Source organism: Mastacembelus armatus, chromosome 21 (genome assembly GCF_900324485.2).
Source record: "Mastacembelus armatus chromosome 21, fMasArm1.2, whole genome shotgun sequence".
NCBI classification, from domain to species: domain Eukaryota; kingdom Metazoa; phylum Chordata; class Actinopteri; order Synbranchiformes; family Mastacembelidae; genus Mastacembelus; species Mastacembelus armatus.
Genome location: NC_046653.1, coordinates 4,284,851 through 4,301,076, shown reverse-complemented (window position 1 = coordinate 4,301,076; position 16,226 = coordinate 4,284,851). Strand labels below are relative to the sequence as shown.

At 38.6% G+C, this 16,226-nt stretch overlaps 1 protein-coding gene across 3 annotated transcripts; it reads right to left on the bottom strand.

Annotated features, from left to right (window-relative positions):
• Positions 1 to 1,248: 1,248 nt before the first annotated feature.
• On the bottom strand, positions 1,249 to 16,192 carry stat4 (signal transducer and activator of transcription 4). Of its 3 annotated transcripts, none has more exons than XM_026295236.1 (24): positions 16,102 to 16,192; positions 15,806 to 15,934; positions 14,528 to 14,663; positions 11,578 to 11,676; positions 10,451 to 10,543; positions 10,287 to 10,365; positions 10,051 to 10,136; positions 9,723 to 9,874; positions 8,699 to 8,857; positions 8,283 to 8,375; positions 8,065 to 8,124; positions 7,912 to 7,932; positions 7,346 to 7,439; positions 6,824 to 6,868; positions 6,562 to 6,645; positions 6,372 to 6,470; positions 4,990 to 5,125; positions 4,790 to 4,842; positions 4,486 to 4,580; positions 3,862 to 3,998; positions 3,367 to 3,558; positions 3,204 to 3,249; positions 2,860 to 2,965; positions 1,249 to 2,274 (listed from the first exon to the last, which is right to left on the bottom strand). In XM_026295236.1, exons 1-24 carry the CDS (start codon positions 16,143 to 16,145, stop codon positions 2,251 to 2,253), a joined length of 2,262 nt encoding a protein of 753 aa, XP_026151021.1. In that variant the 5' UTR covers positions 16,146 to 16,192; the 3' UTR covers positions 1,249 to 2,250. The 3 variants fall into 3 exon arrangements, with proteins under 3 accessions (XP_026151021.1, XP_026151022.1, XP_026151023.1); XM_026295237.1 differs by having other exon boundaries at positions 7,346 to 7,436; XM_026295238.2 differs by lacking the exons at positions 1,249 to 2,274; positions 2,860 to 2,965; positions 3,204 to 3,249 and having other exon boundaries at positions 3,373 to 3,604.
• Positions 16,193 to 16,226: the final 34 nt, after the last annotated feature.

Below are 16,226 nucleotides of genomic sequence, written 5' to 3'. Positions count from 1 at the left end.
TGAGCCCGCTGCTCGCTGTCAAGTCGTCTGGTGGTTACACAGACTTCACTTCCGCCGGCACATCCGTTTGTGACTGACCTACAATACTGTACTTTTATAATACGGTAAAAGATGACGGCCAGATGTTTAAAAAAGCAATAAACACATTTTTATGTCGCCTTTCTAAAAGTTAGCCAAACTTTGTTCATAGCACCCCTCAGTTCAGGGTCCCACTAGAGCCCTGGCGCACTTCTGTCCCATGAATATGAAGCGTTTCTCTCTTGTTCTTGGTATCTGCAGCGTTTGGCTGTTGCGGCGCGTTTGCCCTTGTCGGCCACCGTACGTTTTGGTGCTAGTTGAATGTGTCGACAGTGAATCAGTGGGTAATTATAGGTGCTGGGTGCTATGACTGAAATGGAGTCTGACCAATGTTGGCATGAAGAGTGACTGCCCAAGGGGTCAGGGGTCACTAGAGGAGAACTTTTAACTTCTTCACTGTAGAGTCTACAAAAAACAACAAAATGCAGTGACAAAATAGATGCAAAACAGCCACACAGCAACACAAAACTACTAAACTAAAAAGAGTGGGCAAACAACTCTAAATGCTGGAAATAAAGACCACAATATGAAAAAGAATAGACACAAAACAAGTATAGGCGCAAAATGAATAGAAAGATGCAAAATGAGTCACAAAAGACACAAAATTCCTGTAAATGGTGTAAATGGTCTGTTCTCATGATCATCCATGTGAAACGTGAGCCCAGTGATAAACATTATTTTAACCGTGTACTTTAGTTGACTTTGTTGCCACGAGTGTATTCACCATGTTACCTGTTGGTATTTGTCAAACAAATATAAATACATACACTGACGCGCGACTCTCCGGGAATCACGTGATTCTCGATAAACCCAGACAGTCGCGCGTATTAAGCCACGGTCTCAAAGGCACACAATCTGCCTTCAAAATAAAAGCTCCTTAGGATGGCTGGTCCGCCATAGCCGCACAATGCATTTTATTTGAGGTTTTTTAAAGACATGGCGGCTAGATTTATAGAAAACAATAAAAAAGAGAAGAAAGTAGCCGATTAGTTTTCTGGTCCACGTATGCAACAACATCGTCGCAATTTGAAGGCAGGTGAAGTTTTGAAAAAGGTGGGCTCTTAATTTAGACGGTGGACCAGCAAAGTGATGTTATGTAGCCTGCAACCTTTGTTGTTTAATTAGATCTTAGATTAGTCAACTGTTACATGGAGGTTTGTTAACAAAATAAATGTGACTTTGTCAGCTTTTATTACAAGTATATATTTACAGTGGTGAAACTTTTACTAAAATGTTGTATATACCTATACTATACCTGTATTGTACTTGAGTATTTCCATTTTATGTAACTGTATACATCTACTCTACTACATTTCAAAGGCAAATATACTTTTCATTCCACTACATCTGCCTTTTACATTTCTGACAGCTTCTTGTCTCTCCCACTGTAGACTAGTGGTTAATGTTTTGCATTTATTTGTGTCAATCAGGTCAGGTCAGGCTTCTGTATATACAGCGGCAAACTGACACAATAATTGCTTTACATGAGAATTGTAGTCCATCTAAATATTCCTGTACAATTTTTGATGATTACACCTTAAACCTAAGTCATCATCATAGCATCTTAACAGTCTCACCAGTAATACAGAAGAACACAATTAATACAAAATTGCACAGTAAGTACAAGCTGAAAAGTTTGGTTTGATGACAGTCTGTGTTTCTGTCACTTCCTCTCACCAGGCGAGTCACAGTTCATTTCAACCAAGCACGACACTACACAGTCAGTATCTGGCATGTGTAGTGACCATTAACAAATGATTGAATTATTATGTGAATGAATACTGTTTAACAGCCGTGAAATTTCAACTGTTGCCAGTAACAATCGGCCCAAAAAAAATAGTTGTGCCGCTGAATCAGAAATAAAAGAGCAAGCGGATGACCTTATACATTACAATCAAAATGAACACATCTAAATTGTTTTACATGCTGCATAGACTTTAAAGAATATCAGTTAATACTTAAAATACAGTTCACTCATAACCAAATAGATTTACAGTAAGAACTGACACAGAAATTTCACAAACAAACAAGTAATTTTAACCACGAACATCTCTTTGAAATAGCAGACTGTTTCATCGTAGTCAAATTGGAGGCGTTGTATAAAGGCTGGTTTTGGGCAGTTCAAAAATGACTTGCTGGAGGAATCTTTGAGCGAAGTGTTGCATGTTCGCTTTACTCTGAATATGAAGAACTCATCTGTGAAAGGAAAAGGAGAACATCAGCAGCCTTTACAAAATAAAAGCAAAATAACAGCAGCTATGGAACATTTGAGCTGAGCCTCTTTTTTACCTATTTATTTAGGAGCCTCTCTCTTTTTTTTTTTTTCAAAAAAGGAGCCCACAAAAACATTTAACAAGACTAAACGAGGTGAGAAATTTGATTAGGATACGTGTACACATGAATCCAGATGAGCTACAAAAAACTCTTTAAATGGAACAGACTGTTGACAGCACACACATCGGCTAGCGTACATAGATTACATTTATTTGATTTTCATTCCTACTGTCAACAAATCCTGATTTAGTTAAAATAAGCAATAGCTTCTGGACAGCTCTGGAGTGCTATAGCACAGAGCAGAGGACTAACCTGTGTTAGGTTAAACACCACACATACACACACACACGCACACACACACACACACAGATTATATGTTGGTTAGTTACTAGTTACTATTACTAGTTTGGGTTTTATTTTAGTAGAATTTGTTTACAATAAGAAAAAAATTGTATATTGTTGCCAGAAGTAGCACAGTCCAACAAATGACAGAGCATGCAAACATACGGTGTCAATGTCGAAGCAGAGGTGCTCATTAAGCATGTCAAACTCCCCGGGAGTCATCGGGGGCTCAGGGGACTGGCAAGAAGGTGGTGTGGTGCTCGCATTAGAGCTGGGAAACAAGGAAAAGATAGTAAAGGGACTGCTTCTCATCAGTGGAAATTTCAATGTAAGTCATTGTAAATGTGTATGTAAATGTCAGGGTAAAATTAAAAAGGTACCAAAGATAAAAACGTTGCCCAAAAATGTTTTTAATTAAAACATTTTTAATTGATCAAAAATGTTTTTAATTAAAACATTTTGAAAACAATGTGAATTGAGGGTCACATGTAATGTACAAGTGAACTCACCGCAATTCTGAGATGGGGATCAGGGTAGATGGAATATATGGATGGACTGGAAACAAAGATGTGAAATAGATATTAGAGTTGAAACTTACCATCTAGTCAATGACATTCAGAACATGCACTGAAAACATTAACTCCAAAGGAAGAAATAATTTGCCACACTTGCCTTTGCTAGGCTGACTGTTGTAAAGCCGCCCAAAGGCCTCGTCTTTGGGGATGTCGGGATAGAGGAACTTGAGTGGGTTCTCTGGGACAACTCCATCTGAGATTACTTTGTAATCCCGGATTATATCGGCAAATGGAAGAGCGCTAAGTCGGTTTTTAGTGTACGGCTCCACAGAGTTGAACTTGACATCTCCTGTTAGTAAAGCATGGCATCAGATCAAGCAACAGTCCAGAATTACCTGGAATTTACACAAGAAGATTAGGGCCATTACAAATGTTTTGGAGTAAGAGCTAAGAAAAATTCTGCAATGGCCCTAATCCTCTTCTCTAGGCACTAACCTGTGACATAGTGTATGCAAAAATAATTTCTAATGATGTGTCTACTTATGATCCGACTGACTTCCATAAAGAACATTTTAAACAAATCATCAGTTCATATATTTGTGTATTTTATTGACACAAGTGGTCTTGGTGGTATACTTGAAAAAGGCCGCACCGTTGTCACTGTGCTCCACCCAGGTAAACGTGATTCCTCCAAGGTGGCTCTCGCTGAAGCGTAAGAGGAAGGTGCCTGGTTCTCTGTCCTTCAGCAGAGTGCGCTCCATTTCTTTACTCACAAAACCCATGATGTAGCTACATGGATGGTCACAGAGAAAAACAATGATACTTTTATTCTTTGCATTTAATGTATTGTCTGTCACATTTTAATATTCTACTGACATGAAGTTGTTAAGTGGCTTTGTCTTTTGTTCTGCGTGTTACGTTCCATGTACATTTAGTAAACCTGGATAATGTAAAGTAAAAAAGTCAAAGAAAGTAATAGCCACTTTAATATTTGCCATCCTCAGGCAAAAATGGCTACTGCTACTGTTTTTATAGCTGCCATCTGTGCATTTTAAACTTGGACCCACTGCGTACAGAAATGCCCTAGTCTTAATTTGGATGCACAAAGTGTTCTCATGTCTGGGCATGTTCGGGTGCATGCATGCAAAAGACTATTCAGTGATTTCGTATTAATGTGAGTAGAAGCAATCCTATGGTATAGCAGAATTGAACTGGGACAGCTGAAGGTGTGGCGGGAGAGATGTGCCAGGAAGCAGTCAGCAAGTCATTGGCTTACTTCTCATTCCAGACTGGCAGCAAGTGCTTTTTGATGAGCTCCAGGATGGAGTCCAGCCACATCCAGAAACTGAAGGGCTTTCCTGGAATATTCTCCTTCAGTAGCATACAGCACATGGAGAGAGGTACAATAAGCAATTATTTGACATTTAAAGATCACATTATATAGCCTACGTAATGGATATCTGAGTCCAGGATCAACAACACATGACGGGGCACAGAATTTGCTTTCTCATTAGCCACTAGATGGCACAACCACATTGGACATGTGGGTATATCGTTTCACAAAGGTGTAAATTACTTACCTTACAGAACTTAGACCAGGACACTTGATAGTCACTACAGGAGGCATGCTGACCTACAGAAACATATAGCAACATTACAACAACAACACAAAACAATTTATTTGCATGTGTACCTCACACAAAGTAGTTGTCTGGAAGTGTCATATTTCTGGAGAAAGTACTTTAATTCCCCCATGTACAAAAACGCATGGGTAACGCACCTAGGAGCTTTTCTCCCAGCATGCTCAGCTGCTCTTTGTTGAGGCCCCTCCCAGCAAAGGTGGAGAACTGCCAGCTGAGGACCTCAGAGAGCTGGCTCCAGCTGGACCGAGGTGGGTTTCCAAAGAACGCCAAGTTCTGGGAATTAATTGGAAAGAGGAAGAAATGGCTAGAAGAGGGCACTCATGATATGGAAGTGTTTTTTGGACTCATGTCAAAATGCAGTATGGTGCAACTATACCACAGACTACAGTGTCACGACCGGTCACGTAGGTTTCCGGTTGTCTCGTGTTTTGTAATTTCCCCGTGTGTTTAGGTTTCCTGGACATCCGGTAATTAGCAGGCAACTCTGTCCACCTGTCTGTCTTTCAGGAGCCCACAGTATTTATCCTCCTCGGCCGCCACAGTCTAGTGCGGGATTGTCTGCTTCGCTTCACGAGGTATTTCTGCGAGACTCACCATTAGAAGATTCGAAGGGATATCACGAAGGAACTACGCGCTGATCGAAGGAAAGTGACCCGATCCTCTCCGCCACATTCCTCCCGGCAACTCTGGTAACAGTTTCTCTTGGACTATCTGTGAATTCAATGACTCTCAGCCCCGTTTTCTGCTATACGAGGTGACGTCTTGGTGAAGGACTATTTGCTGTATAGTGCCCTCCAATTCCTGCTTGGAGTTTCGTTTGGAGGTGTTTTGTGTTTCTCCGTTGCCCCGGAATTCTGACCAAGAATACACCGCACCGTGAGATTCTGCTCTGCGGACCAAGACCCGGTTTCATCCTCCTACCAACCTAGACCCCCCGTGGAGTTACCAGGCGCGGGCCTAGGCATAAACCAGCCTCCTGTTGACTACGTCCGGATTCTCCCTTCCACTCTTCATGGTCATCATCACAGCTCTCAACTCCCTCATTGGTTATTGTAAATAAACTCTCGTTCAGTACTTAAGTGTGTGGCATTTTTGGGTCCTCTGATTCTCCGTACCTGACACTACAGTCTCAAAAGTGACTATAAAGTTAAATCAGCACCTCTAAAACTTGTTCAGCAAAGATCAACATTATAACCTTCATTAAGGTAGGATTTGAAAACAGAAGTTATTGTATTTGGGCCTAAAAACCTCAGAAAGAACTTTTCTAAAATTATAGCTACTTTAGATGGCATAGCCCTGGCCTCCAGCACTACTGTGAAAATCCTTGGAGTTATTTTTGACCAGGACATGTCCTTTAACTCACACATAAAACAAATCTCTAGAACTGCCTTCTTTCACCTGCGCAACATTGCCTGCATTAGTCATAGCTAGGTGTAATTGAGTGATAAACTGGCAACTCGCATGCAGCATATTTAACACTTTTCATTTTAAAAAACACTCTTTGTTAAAGTCGGCTCACCCTTGTCTCATCTGTCAGAAGGTTATACCACATGACAGAGGCCCATCCTCCAGGCAGCTGGCTCACATTGGAGATGACAACCAATGGCAGGGAACACGTCTGAAAAAATGTACATACAGTAGACAATAAGCAAGCTGCATCAACAATAACAGACAGCCAAACATCAAGGAAAATCTATGCCTCCTCTGACCTCTAGATCAATGGTGAGGCCCTGCACTGTGAAGCAAGCCTCAAAACTGAGAGAGTGAAGTTCTTCTGTCACAGAAAGCAGACCCTGCAAAACACACAGCATATGATTTCCAGAGCTCAGGCTTCTCAGCACTGCATTAATGTTTATTCAGAAAATAATGCACAAACACAATAAAACTTTACAGTAACATATACTTTAGGTATTCAACATAGGAGTTACAAGAGCTTGGACAGTAGTGGTGAACCCTCTTTGCACTTCTTACCTCATTCCCCTTTGTGCCATTGATATATTTCTTCTCTTTCAGTTGCTATGAGACAGAACAAGAAAACCAAAAATCGTCACTGCTGACAAATTGACTGTTTTATATCACATCCAAGTACAGGTGAAAGTGGATTTAGTCTATTGCTAGTGTATGATAGCTACTGAATATATTAATACAATGACTTTCTCAGAAAGTTGAGTGGAAAAACAGCTTTTGTTTTCTTCCAGGAAACAATAGAGGGCTGGTTATGCATACACCCCACACAGTATTTTTTCAGTAATGATGTGGAAGACTGATTATAATCAATCAGTGAATGGGTTCAATTCAATTCAATTCGAATTAATTTGTATAGCGCCAAATCACAATTCAGTCATCTCAAGGCACTTTACAAAAACAAAAAACCCAACAAATCCCTTATGAGCAGAACTTGGTGACAGTGGAGAGGAAAAACTCCCTTTAATGGAAGAAAAAACCTCCAGCAGAACCGGGCTCAGTTTGGGCAGCCATCGCTTGTTGTCTTACCAGGTGTCTAAACTCCACTGAGAGGCAGCCATTGGAATAGTCCTCAATGTCCATAACTTTAGTGTTGTTTGTTAGGATGAAAAACTGACGACTTCTGACGAGAAAAAGAAGGTAAAAAAAAGCCCCACAGATTTGTCAAATACCAGTTCTATGCAGCGTATAGTATGAATTCACTGAAGGAAACTGTTTTTAGATGACACAATGCAACCATATCTGAAATCTGAATACATTTTTTCTGAATGGAATTTTAAAGATTAGGCTTTTGTAAGAGCTTTTAAAGCTTTTTTTATGTTTACTGTAACCGCTGTCAAAAAATAGTGAACACTTATGTGTATTTCTGTAGTAACAACAGCAACATTTTGAGCTAACTGCCTTCTTGAAGCAGCAAAGTGATGTTTTATAATATCTGAATTATGAAGACATGTCTAAATGCATTTCTGTAATCTGGTGTAGTGAAGTATTGGCCATGGTGCTTCAAAACTTCCTAATTTAATGTTATAGTGCCACGGTCTGTGCTTATATTAAACACCAGCAGTACTTCCTATATTGAAATTGTTTGTACTCACACTCTGCCAGGGGGGAGGTCCCTACAAGCACACAAACACAAACATATGTATAAGGATTTATGCTCAAATTCATCTGCAGGATGCGGCTAGATATTTAATGCTTCTACACTTATTTGTATTGAGTTTTTGAAAATTTAAACATAAAAATCTCACTTGTCAAAGGTTGTTTTCACTTTCAGCTGATAATCCACTTCTGGAAGTTTAACCAGGAGTCTGGGAAAAAAGAAAATAAAAAAATGCAATGCAATTTTTTCCTCAGTCAGTGATAGATAAAATAAGCTAAAAATTAAAACATTAAAAAGTCAGGTTTTAGTTAACTAAAACAAAGATAAGAAAACAACATGGAAACAAATCAGATTAAATAATGATACCTGACTTTGGTGGTGAATTGCACTCCAGTCTTGATGATAAGAGGTTTCTGAGGATGTGTGGGCATGCATGGCTGCTTCTCCACCACAAATGAACTGAGGACAAACCACACCTCATAAGATTTACACAGTTCTTATCATGTTCATCTCATGTGAAAGGGTATTCACAACTGTTTGCCCTGTGTTTAGCACCTTTCTATTTGGGGTTATCTGCTGCAAGTACAGGATGAAGTCATATTACTCTTTTACACACAATGGTGTTCTATGTGTTTACAGTCATGAAAGATAATTTTGCTACACACATTTGAAAATATAAAACAATAACATCTTTGGAAATGTTAAGATGCTAAAATATAAATGCTCCACAAAGAATATTGCATATTGTTAATTGTGCATCATTGTCCTGTCTTGGGGTGTACCTCTTGATAAGGTGATATATGAGGTATTTAACTTGCTCCTCCATCTGAGGTTTTTGCAGTGGGATTGGGTCACTCTCATAGGTCACCTTCACAACCAACTCCCCAAGTTTGTCCAACTGACGTTTGATCTGGAAGAGACTCTGGGCAGTCAGAGTAAACCTGTGGACAGGTGAGAAGACGATGAGGAAGATTAGGGAGAAATGTTATGTTCATTTCATATATGTGATCGCTAACTATTTTATGTTAGACTGATCTGGGCTTTACGGTACAGAGCCCCGGAAGGGACATGGAAGAGAATAAAGTAGATGGTTGGAAAAAATAAAAAAGATGCCCTTTTGCGAGATCTCGGAAATATTTTCATTGTAAATGTACTTCCCGGTCAGATTGTCACCATGGAAACCACAGGGTTTTGCTAACTGTTGTACTTAAAAACCCTAGCCTTCCAATGTGCCATTAATAATAAACACCTTCAGGTGTCTTCAGGTGTCTTCATGTGAAAACCGCGCTTACTGTAGAGCACAGATTTAACGTCTTTATATTTGAGGACAGTCTCAAAATAAAAACCTATGGACGTGACAGGTGCACTCCATCGCTGTGGTTTCCATGGTGACAATCTGACCGGGAAGTAGATTTACAATGAAAATATTTGCGAGATCTCGCAAAAGGTCTTTTTTTTTTCTTTTTTTTTTCCAACCATCTATTTTTTTCTCTCCCATGTCCCTTCCGGGGCGCCGTAATTATCTATACTATGGTGTACCCCTGCTTTTTTTTTTTTTTAGCTTTAACGATATCACAGACTAAAAATCTGAATCTGGCCCTCAACTGCTTTGATTGTGAGCATTTGTTTTTATTTCATCTATTGTGGGTTCTCTAATTCCTCTAAATGTTCCTTTAATGCATGTGTACATGTTCTGATGCTGTACATGTATGTTTGTATGTTACCTACATAGCAAGGTTTAAAATACCTTTACAAAAGCAAACATTGAAGATAATGATTTCAATAGACATTCACAATCCTCATTACCAGCTCTGCAGCTGGTCCAGGCCAGTGAGCATCGGACCCCCAATGGCAGCGATCTGCTGCCTGCGCTTCCAGTCCTGCAGCTCAGGGTTGAGCTGAGAAGTCATCAAATCATCAATCTCCTTGATCACAACATCCATCTTTGTCAGGCTTTCCTAAAAAAGGTATGACAAAGAGTCATGTTGGTTCACAGAAAGTAAATCATGCAGTTCAGTGAGTCTTTATTTGGAGACCCAAGAGGCATCTTAGTCACATTTATATTTGGAGACATTTTGTAAGATGCCCTTGTGGTCTCACATCTCAAAACTCTGCTGATGAAACAAACGTATACCTTTCTTTTAAAGTCGAGTCTGTTCAGCATTTCCTGTAGTCTTGTTACTTCCTGTTTCATCATATCAGAGTTCCTATCTGCTGATTCTGACACACAACCACAAACATATATTACTGAGCACATTCACGAGTGTTGTATTGGAGACAGTGCAGCGTTTTGCACACTAATCAGAAATAGCACTGTTGCGAATTTGTGAATGTTTTTTTTTTTTCACAACTTGTTTGGATACAACTTACCCCGAGACTGTAGAGTCTTGTAGCGGAAATCAAAATCATCCTGCATGTCTTCAATGTATTTCACAGCCTGGTCCATCAGCTAGATGCAGAACAACACACTTTTCTCAGGACATGTAGCCATATCTTGGTTCTAATATTCCTTAAAACAGCTGCATTTCAGTTACCTGCACACTTCCCCTGATGATACCGACTCGGTTGTCCATGTTCTTCTGCCTCTCAAAGGCCACAGAATTCTGCAGCGATTTCTCCAGCGGGCCCTGTTAAAAAAGTTTTTTAGGTATCATTTCCTTTCTACTCATTTACAAAGTGTGTGTTTTTAAGCTATGGGTCAAACAATACATAAACTTTTTTCAGTTTCATCTGTAATTTTGTTGTTTTTAATTATGGAATGCTGAAAATCAGAGGGCTCACATTACTGCCAGATTAGTGAAATGTCCCAGTTTAAATGCACATCACTGAACAGAGAGAATATCGAAAAATAAAACCCAAACACAACATGTCTTGAACTAATTTTAAAAAAATGATTGCTGTGATGAAATTCAAAGCTAGGTCTGATGTAGCTGTTCTTGAATCTACAGCCACACTAGTGGTTCTGTTAGTTAAATGCCAAACAATGAAATGTTAACATTTGATGTTTGGCAGGTACGGTGTACTGTGTTTGCCATCTAAGTACATCTGAGGTTGATGTGACATGTGTTTTACAGGTTTTGGTTCATTAATGAATTCTCTGAGGAGTAATGTGCCAAACTGCAGAGGAATCCATCCAATATTTGTCCAAAATTAGTGAACCAACCAATGGACAGTCATGCTTGGCTAAAACAAAGGATATACAGTTAATTCCTGTCAACAGTCTTCATCTTCCAGTAATGTGGTGCAACTGATAAAATCAGTGGACTTTTGCTATATTTCTTTTTGACAAAAATGATTAAGTTTTACTTTTTAACCATCCCGGGTGAACATTTGCTTTCTGTGTTGCATTGACATTTTGAATTCCATGGTGAATGGAATATAAAACAAAAGACATTAATACTTCTCGTTTTCCACTGAAGGGTTTCTGTTACTTTACTAGAAAAATGTCTCTTTTCAATGAAAGTGGTTATGTAATCCATTACAAAATCTCTTGTAGTTGTTGAAGATGAAAGTGTTTAAAAAGTAATTTCTTGGGAATAAAGTGAAGTGTTTGGGAATGTGGGAGGTGTAGACTATTTAGTAATGTCTTTCTAATAGCACACCTGATTTATGAGCAGAGGTTGTTAGTAAGGAACCAGGGGGGACTTTCCCTGTGACAAACCTGTTCCTGTGTGCAGGCACTGGAAAGGATACGCTGTTCTTCCCTGAGGCAGGTGGAGATAACTCTGGCCATGGAAACAGGATTGGTCGAGTATTTCACCTGTAGAAGCACACATATATCAGATTACAAAATCACCTGAGCAATGATCAAAATTGAATAATTAGGATAGATAGATAGATAGATGGATAGATAGATAGATAGATAGATAGATAGATAGATAGATAGATAGATAGATAGATAGACAGATGGATAGATAGACAGATAGATAGATAGATAGATAGATAGATAGATAGATAGATAGATAGATAGATAGATAGATAGATAGATAGATAGATAGATAGATAGATAGATAGATAGATAGATAGATAGATAGATAGATAGATAGATAGATAGATAGATAGATAGATAGATACATAGATAGATAGATAGATAGATAGATAGATAGACTGATTATCTTGCTAACCAGAAAACCAAGGCAAAACTGTCATCACTGAGACAAGAGGTTTTTACTGGAAGTGTTCAATCAGCAAAGGAATGAGGTTCAACTTGACTCTGGCAAGAAATAAAATGATGTAATCCGTAGTCAGAATGAAAGAACAAATAAGGTGCATGTACTCACAGGTACTTTGAGCATAACCAGTTTATTCCAAAGATGTTAAGTAACTATAATGTTTAACGCCAAAAAAATAATTAGTATTGTAATGTATTGTTATTTGCAGCTACTTGAAATTAATGAGGACTCATTTTAAAAGTAAATTAAAAGTGCTCATCCAAATGAATTACAGTGATATTACAGGAGGATAAATTTGGGTGTATTCATGTGGAATATGATATTTTGTTGGTGACTTTTTTAAATCAGCTTCTCACACTCATTAATGATTAAACCCAACCATCAGCATAATAACAAAAATAGAAATGAATATTAAAGTCTTGAAAATAATATAGACACAGTAAATTGTCTTGAAGGCATAATATACTGACTTTGAGACCTAAGTATATAACTACACAGTTCCCACAATGCAACCGTTAACGCCTTTCATTGTTTCATTGTAAGACTAACCCTGATGACATCACTATAATATCATCTAGGCTATCTTCACAAGAGCCATAGTTTTTACTATACTTTCTGTGACTAGCAAATTGTCAAATTATGTCAATTTTATTGACATAAAACCAGAAAACAATGCCAAGAGTCAATGCCCTGTGTTTCTCAGTATAATTAAAATATGGAGCACTCACAAACTTTCCCTTAGCCACATTCCTGCCTCCATATTTCAGTCTGCATCACAACATGATGTTCTCAGAGAGATCTACATGAAGTGCATGGTGTTCTTTTGCTCCTCAGCCCAATAAAAAGCCCACTTAAAAAAGTACCAAAAAATCTGCTGTGGGAAGAGGAAACTTTCTCTCGCCTCCAGATATGACTAAGCTGACATGCATCAGCATCATTGCCAGAATGTTGACTGAGGATACACCAACACACACCTACACAGTCACTTTCATGACAGTAACAACCATACCATTTATCCCTGGCGAGTTTAGTTTAGTATTTCTTAAGCAAACTCACTCTTAGTTGACCTGTGTTGCTCTGCAAAAATGCTTTATGGAAGTATTCAAACATGGATGGTTTAAATGCTGTGCTGTATAAACTGATACTACAGACATCACTCTCACCTAATAACAACAGCATGGCATAAACATTCTTGACTACCCCACTGGAGTGACTGCTTCCTCTGAGAGTGTTGACTTTGACATATGCAAACACATGTTCAGACACACAGGAAACAGTGGTATGAGTATCATAGGTTTGTTCTGCAAAAGTGTATGTCTTTCCAGAATAAAATATGTGCTTAGGCTTGTGACATCAGCTAGCTCTGACCTCAACCAAACATCCTGTGCAGCTCCAGGACACCTCAACCTCAACACTTTATGACAGGTTACCTTTACCAACAGTAGAGAAGAAGACAAGGGAAGAATTCTGCCTTAACCTTGGGATTACTGTACGTGTTTTAAGTATTTTCAAGCAGAAAATACTAAATTTGTAACAGATAGAATGTGTTCACTTTTGTCTAAAATGCCAAAAGGTCAGACTTAGTTTACATCTGACATCTCAACAATAAAAACTGTAGCTGCTTTTTCTTGATGAGAGAAAACCAGCACTGAAATAGACGTCAGTTACACAGTCAGTGACTCCTGTAATGAAAGTACAGCCAATATATTTTACTTCCCTTTTTACCTTGAGTACATACATGCCACGGACAGTAAAACTACTTCTCTTTATTACAGATGTTTTGAACTTGACCGTTATAAGCGGCAATAGTACTATGGTTGGTTTGTGGTTGGATTTCTCTCCCAACTAAGCACAAACCTTTTTTTTCTCCCCTCGCTTTCTATCTGCCTCATACTATTTGGCAACCTCAAGTGTTGCAAAGCAGTTTATACCAATGTTTAAATCTCATTCTCAAATGTACTGTACAGTTCCTGCTTTCTCAATTCGTTTTGATGCTAACCTGCATGGCTCCAGCACATCCTTTGTTTGCTCTTTGTTGTGAATGTCTGCCAAAAGAAATTGCTTCCCTATTATAGTGAAATGTGTTTGTGTCACTTTTGAATTACTGTATAAGCATGTCAAGAGAACTGTCCCCTAAAACTGGTATTAAATCAAATGTAAGCCTATGGGTTTAATGGTTTACGGTAGGAGTATGTGCTTGCCCCCAGAGGGACAATTATTGTACAGAGTACAATACAAAGTACATTAAAAACTTGAAGGTAAAACATGTTATTGTGTATTGCATATTATAGCAACAGATTTTAAGTACTCCTTAATAAACAACTTAAAAAAGGTCAGAATCTGTCTAAGAACTGCAAAGCAGCAGAAAATAAAGTCCCTGGTGAAAAGTGGTGCAGTGATATAACTGAGACATGAACAGATGAAAAGTGGGTGCCACACCTGTAGTTGTTGCTGTATGATTTTCATGTTGTGTCTTTGCAGGAAGTTCTGCTCCTGTGAGCGCACCCTCTCTAACTGAGACAGCAGGTTGGTGAACAGCACCGCCGCCATCGACTCATCATTTGCTGCTGTGTCCCTAAAAACACACATAGGGGCATGTTAAGGAGAGTCCTGGTGAAATTTATAAAGAAAATGGCTGGTATATTGCTGTTTATATGAAAACTCCAGTCATGTAACTCTGTGTTTGCAATTATGTTTTAAACTAACAAAGTGAATATCCACAGGGCTGCTCAAAGGAAACTCAGTAAAAATACATTACTTCTTTACCCAGAGAATATTAAAGGTGAGAACTGTTAACTGAATACTCATGCTTAACAATCCTTTTGGTTTCTTTGATGCTTTTTGTTCAAGTAAGTGATGTTAGCTTAGAATAAAGTCAGTATGAAAACGTGTACATGTTTGGTACACACATGCATGCATGTTTGCAGCATAGACAGCTGCTCATGCACGCAGGAATAGCACATAAACTAAAAGGCAATATTACGTTCAGCAATTTGCGAAGTAAAGCAAAAACAAATATTTAAAGCTGCATAGATTGATTTCTGAGATCTTAGGGGCAGAACAAAGAAAACAACATCTGACATACTATCACAAGTTGTTAAAGGTGCTTGCAGTTGCCTATTTACACCTTCAGCCGATGTGGAGCAATATAACTCATTTGATGTCTTATTTCTGTACAGCTGGCAGTCCAAAATTCAGACTCTTGACCTGAGGAAATATCCGGCTGTTCTGCTACTAAATGCTCCACCAGCTACAAAAAATAAAGTTGATGACAGTAACATAGAGAATAACACTGTGAGCCAAGACAATGAGCCAAAGAGGCCCTGTAAGGGGCTATAGAGTGTGGAGCAGTGTGATAATTCTCTGTGAATTTGTCTCTCTGATCGACCTCTTTCACGTTGCATTATTTGATCCATTGTAAGTATAAAACTATTGACTAGTAGGGCATTACACCCACATTACAATTTATAAGGTCAGTTCACCAAAAATGCAAACAACATACATCCTAATCTCATTTACAAGTTTTGACGGTTTTTTTTTTTTTTTATCCATGTTTGAGATTAATATAGCTCTGGTGTACCTGCTTCCATTGTTATGCACTATTAGCAAGTGAAATGTGATTTTTCTTTGATTTAGGTGAAGTGGTAATTTAAATTAAAATAATTGCTTTTTGTTTAAAGAGAAGCCAAAATATGGAGTGTGCACAGCAGGACTCACCAGTCCTGAGACTCAATCCAGCTGGCCAGAGCCTGTCGGATGTCCATTGGGAAGTTATCATCATACAGATAGTCCACATGTTCCAGGAGTCTAATCTCCAGCTGCTGAATCTGCTTCCACTGACTCATGCTACGGCATATCACAAAAAAACAACCCGTTCACTATGCTTAAGTTCATTTAAAAAATTCATTAAAAGCCACTCCAGCATTTTATTTATATTCTGGCATTTGTTACATTTAATATTTACTTATTTCAATAAAAAGTTTTCTAGTAGAGTGCTATTTTTTCTCTGTTACCTGAGACGTTTCTGCGCTGCTCTCCGGTCAGTCTCATTCACCATGTGCACTTGTTTCCCTCTTTGACTTTCGTTTTTTAATGCGCCTGTCAGTTCAGGAAGTGACCTAGTTCCCTCCCAGGAGCT